At 42.3% G+C, this 6028-nt stretch overlaps 1 protein-coding gene across 5 annotated transcripts in view; it reads right to left on the reverse strand.

Annotated features, from left to right (window-relative positions):
- Nucleotides 1-6028, reverse strand: part of LOC102680785 (protein abrupt-like) — a 57543-nt gene that overhangs the window by 32012 nt on the left and 19503 nt on the right. For all 5 annotated transcript variants that reach the window (XR_004151858.1, XM_031515215.1, XM_006609596.2 and 2 more), the window contains exons 2-3: nt 5362-5795; nt 4261-5061 (exon numbers count right to left, since the gene is read on the reverse strand). Coding sequence is in view for 4 of the 5 variants with exons in the window: in XM_031515215.1 (XP_031371075.1) it covers nt 4261-4467 (207 nt within the window). In the remaining variant the exon portion in view is untranslated. The remainder of the gene's footprint in view (nt 1-4260; nt 5062-5361; nt 5796-6028) is intronic.

Here is a 6028-nt window from a genome sequence, read left to right on the forward strand (position 1 = left end):
CTTTCTCGCGTAAACAATATAATATTTTATTACGTTTTCTCGTAAACNTTTGTATTCACTATTGCTATATTTTAAACCATCCTGCACCGATAACGATATCAATTTCGATCGGATCGATTGGATTTCACCCGCCCTTTAGTTCTCCAATTATAATACGCGTCTCACCCGGCCTCACCTCATTGTAATTTACCACACTGGCGATATTGCTTTTCCAAATAACGCTCGAAATAACGCTGTCGTCGCTTCCATTTTCGCGCCCATCCGTCCCTTTTATAACATTATTTTCACGCCACATATTTCTCGCGATGCGTACACCTCTATCTACGCTTGCGATTAATATAGCCTTACGATTCCAGCGACTTCTTCGTCCAATTCTGACCAAACCCGAATAACTCTACCTCGATGATTCGAATATTTATACCGCATATCTCGTAAAGCCAAGAACCAAGAAACTCTCGATAAAACACGAATTCACCTCGATTTTCGATCGTTTTCCCTCCACGCAGATTCGAGTTTTTCTTCTTCTTCTCCAACGCATTCCAGAACAGTCCGTTCAACGAGAATTATATATTCAAATTCCTCGAATCAAGGAATCACATCACAATGTAGCGATCTATTTGTGAATCGCGATCTATGGTTCTGTGTGATTTTCTTTTTCTTTATGTTTTACTTTTCCATTACACGAGGAACTGTCACGGAGGATGGAATCCGTGAAATTTATATCGAAGATATCGAGTAGATCGTAGAGAAGTCATAGAACAATTTACCCCGAGGTTCGATACGATCGTAGGCATTAACTCGGCCATAAACTATGAGAACTAGTCAAGCCTGTTTTCCACCGTATATCCTTCTCTCCTTCCTCCCCTGGATCGGTCAAGATCCATGCTAAGAAGGCACTCCTTTCCAAGACTGTCACGCATCGAGATAACTGCATTAATGCTCCACGGCAACGATCACCACCGCTCCGTGGAGAAGAATTAATCTTCCAGCAGCGTTATTACCGTAACTTCCGATGCATCTTGTACTTATTCCGCGGGGAGGAGAATGACACGCCGTTACACGCGTGTTTTAATAACATTGCTGCAACTTGGCTGGACACTTGCCTTGGCTTCTCTTCAGTCCAAGCGAAATTATCTTGCCTCGAGCCGCGTTCATCGTAAGTTCGTTGCGCGAAGTTACGATCAATTTAATAACCGAGAGAGAGCTGAGAAACTGGATCGAAACTCGGTGGAGGAGACGAAGATGTCGTCAAAAAAAGAAAGTATTCTAATCTAATAAATAAATATGTATATGGGATGATAACTATGTTGGAATGATACGCGGAAGAAGGCGTGCCAACAACTAGTGTTATTAAATATATAAATGAAGATTCAAAAGAACTTTTAACAATTGAAGCGTTCGAAAAAGTTTGAAGATGATTAAAATATTAGAGATAATATCGCGTTATTAGAATTTTCCTTCAGGCAAAATATATCGAATTTTCCATCGATCGACGCTCATCCCCGGAAATTTTATCTCTCGAGCCACGGGTCATTGTCTGTGCTGCATTTTATCGATCGCAGGTTGAAATTTATGATCGATACACGGGATCGCGTACACGAAGAGGAGAGATCGTATTTTGGCAAATATCATTGCGGACGTAGTCGATAACTCAGTGATTCGTCATCGAGTGCCGGCCGATAGTCAAATGAACGGTCTGCCGTAAATCGTCGCACCGGTGTGCGCACTAACGCATAAATCAAAACGAAACAGGGCTGTCAGGTGGTTCGGGCAGACTCGTTATCTCGTTGCGCGCGATATCGAGAATCGGACGCGAAAATATTCGGCCATGGACCGGCCGACTCTCCTCCTCTTCGATCCTCTTCCGTTACGTCCCTCGCTGTTAATCCTGGCCAATTGTACCGCAAGGCTTTAATTCAACCTTCCACGATGCCCATTTCCCTCTCTTTCTCAACAATTTTTACATAGAGAACCAGGAGTAATAATAATCGCCAACCCGACGTGCCTACGAATATTAAACAAACGTTCCAACGCCACTGGGACGCCAGTGAAAGTATAATAACGTTGGATGTTAATGAGCAGAGACTCCACCTTCGTGGCCGCGCAACGCATGATTTTTATTACATCGTCCGCGTGACTTATATTTAAGCGGCGATATTACACTGCTTCTCGCTCCTCTCGTATGACGTAGTGTCGCAAACACGAGGACGAATCGTTATTAACTCGATGCTCAAGAGCAAGTAGTACCGTGACTGACACTTAAAATCAATTAGCGGTACACGTCAATTAGAAAGTCGAGTTGGCCTAGCCGATGTCGATCTCTTGCCGAGCTAAGCAATGTAATATGTGGAACGATCCTTATTCTTTTTTTCCTCCATTTTGCGAATTTTTAAATAAACTATCGAACTAATGTTACGTTTCTTTTTTTTTGAAATTGTATTTAATTCGTATATTTAAGTAAGTCAACGAAACGAAAGCATAAATAGGTAGGTTCTCTCTGCAATCTGTTTGATTTATATCTCGAGGCAAAAAAATTCTATCGAGCTTAATAATCCATAGATACTCGACATTACTCGACCAGGGATTCTTTGGATATCTACGCGTATCTAGTTTTTCCATAAATTTCTCCTCTCGAATAGTGCGGGTAAAATTAAAATACATGAAATAATTCGCCGATTGAATTTCCATTCTCTGAATTTCAATTCCGTTCTCCAAATGGTGTCTCGATTATCGATCGTTTTATCCAAGGTCGAAACGATTTAGAAGTCTCTTTCTATCGATCGAGAAAGAAAAGAATTGGGGGAAAACGAGGGGTTCTCGAAGGGGGATGGACGATATCGTGACGACACGTTCGAGTGATCGATAATGGTTTGGCCAACGGGCAACGATTCGAATTCACTGACGACGCTCGAAGGGGTCCACTTATTATGTAAATCCAGCAGGAAGTCGTTTCTTCCCTTCACGGTGGCCGTAATTACTTTCTTCCGTTCTCGAAATCACCAACGGGGTGAATCGTCCGAATTTTACCGACTCTCGTCGGGTGTGCATTATGCGCACGAGAACGTTGGCACGGTGTAAATTGGCCTTTTCATACCCGATTTCTCGAATAATTTTCAAGAAAATTTAAAACGGTAATAGAAGGTTTTGATACAAACGTATTTAAAACACGTTCGTTTCACTTGCATTAAATGGATATTAAATTCTACAGGTTTGTTCTTTCTTTCTTTCTTTCTTTCTTTCTTTCTTTCTTTCTTTTTTTATTACTGCAAAGACCGCAATGGAAATGATAGCAATTATCCTGGCTTGATTAAGGAAAATAACATGGTACGATTCTAATTCATGCAACAATGTTGTACACGCGATTTATGTGACTGACGTTGCAGGAAATTGTAGCGGTCGAAGGAATCGGTGTCCTATCTACCCTCTATCCGTCTTGGTCGGTTGAAAAAAAAGAAATAAAAAAAAAAAAAATTACTTTTTCTTTGCCACGGTAATTCGCGCCCACGCATCGGGGAATAGAACACATTGTTTTCCTCGATTGAAAATGTTATTCCGAAATATCCATTCTTCGTGAGTTTCCAACGATGGAAGAACATCAAATATTATTCGTGCAAATTAAAATACAATTGTTATACGATTGCTTCTCCATGCACCGGCGGACCGAGAACGAATTTTTCCCGCGAAAGCGATTTCACTTCGCGCGGCAATTTGGCAAAACAGAATATCGAAACGTAACACGTTCGCCGAATTCCACCGAGAACGTCATCCCTTTTTTTCGCAATACAATTAACCTGTTCGAATCGATTTCACTATTTTCTACCAATCGAAGAGAAAACAGAGATAGCCGATACATCGTTGAAAAAAATACATAAATTGCGCTAAGAAAAGGAAAATCATATATTCGCCGTTATAATTTAACGCGAATATATTTTAATTGAGAGTGGACGCGAAATTTTCTATACGATTTAATAATAAATTGAAGAAACAAACGATACTGTTTCTTAATTAACGCTTGATTGATTCCTGCGTTTCTCAATCTTTTTTTCATCAATATCAATACAGGCTCTTCGACGTGACTAACGTTGCTTTTACTAATTTTCACGAAATAAATAAATAAATAAACAAATAAATAAAATTGTGCAAAGATCGAGAGACACCTCGTATTATAAAATGGCTGAAATTCAAAATCCAAAAAGAAAAAAAAAAGAAGAAGGAGAAAGAGAAAGAAGGGAAAGAAACGAAAGGAGAAAAAGTACTGACCTTGAGGAGGCGGCGGAAGTAAGGACTACACGCAGAGAGAACGACCTTGTGCGCGGTGAAGCTGCTACTGTCGCATGCCAGGGTCACGTCCACGAAATCCTCCTCGTCCCTGAGATGACGAAATGAGCTGAGGATGCTCGAGTGGAAGTCGTTCCACCTGAGTGAGTACTGTTGCTCGCCGCTCGACGAGGACGAAGAGGCCGCCATGGCGTCCGTCCCCTCGGGACCCACGGCCGAGGGCACCAGAGGTGCTATCGTGCTCACTCTGGCACCCCACGAGGACACCTTCACTTCACCCTCTCGTCGCGTTTCACCACGCACCCCTCTATTCTTTTATCGGCACCCTTCCAACGCAACAGCCACACGGACAGTCGTGTGCCTGTCCTTGCGCGATTACGTTCTACGATTTACGATGCTCTTTCTCTCTCTTCTTTCTCCTCTTCAAGGTTAAACGAGATCACTGTTTCCTTTGCTACTGTGTGCTTTCGGTCAGTTAACTTTGACCCCTCTTCCTCCCCGAATCAAATTCTTTGGTAGTCTCGTTTCTTTTTCCTTTTTCTGTGTCCTCTTATATAGTGATTTTCGTGATTTTTTTTTTTTTTTTTTTTACTTGGTCCGCTCGAGATCCCTTCTATTTTATTCTCCTCTCGTCCGTTCGAAGAAGTAATCGAACAGTATTCTTGACTGTCAGGTATAAGGAAATACGATGAATCTCATAACGATAACATCATGATAACGACGAGAGGACGTTATCCGTCGCCGTTGCTGGAGAGTGACGAGACAATGAGCCCACAATCGCTTCTGAAAATAACGTGGCGTTTATTGGGAGCCTTTGATCCACGCGACGACGAGATATATACGCGATATCTTTCAACATCGAAACGTTTATTTGTGTTTTAAATTTCATTTTAACAAACCGATGAATCTCCATTTCTTCGATCTTTAAACATTACTTTACGGCCAACTTTAAAAAGAGGACGGACACCCGTTCAAGACTAGTTTTATTATCTCCTTTACCCGTTAACATTAAAATTTGTGCTTCCTTCAACTTTCTCGAGAAAGAGAATAAATAAGTAAATAAAAAAAGAATATTAAAAATACCTTATCTTGTTACCTAATAAGTTCGACGATCTCCGACGCTTCCTTCTTCTTCCTCTCCCTTCTCCAACGAACTCCGCCTCTCCGCCTCCTCCGAAGCGAGCCACGACTATCACTTTCTTCCGTTTAACGAAGTCCTTGCACCCTCTGCCCAGCCACGGCTTGATCGACGCGTCATTCCGACATCCGTTGCCGTGAGACAAGACGGCGAATCTGTCGATACACCTTCCTCCTTCCTTCCTGGACGCTCAACCTTTCTTGAATACCGTCTACCGTGTCACCTGATATTCGTCCAACGCCCGTGTCCTTGCTTATCATGCCCTTGTTATCTCCACTTCCTCCTCCTCCTCCTCCTCCTCCTCCTCCTCCTCCTCGATCGTCCCTTTTGCTTCGATCGCCCTCGCTTCGCCTATTTACCCGCCTCGATCTCTCCTCTTCTGCAAAATAGGAAGAAAAAACAAACGGATCGAACAAGCGGCACCTTTCAAGTTAGTAACTCGCGTGACTCAAGTTTAAGATCAAGTGAAAAGCGGGATAAGTGAGGATAAATTAATCGAGCAACAATTTTTTCACTCGTTCATTTATTCCTCGCGCAATCGAGGAAACGCAGTGGCTCGACGCGAACTCGGATCGAATCGTGGATATCATTCAGTCAGTTCGGAGAGAGGGG

Source organism: Apis dorsata, unplaced genomic scaffold (assembly GCF_000469605.1).
Source record: "Apis dorsata unplaced genomic scaffold, Apis dorsata 1.3 scaffold_58, whole genome shotgun sequence".
NCBI classification, from domain to species: Eukaryota; Metazoa; Arthropoda; class Insecta; order Hymenoptera; family Apidae; genus Apis; species Apis dorsata.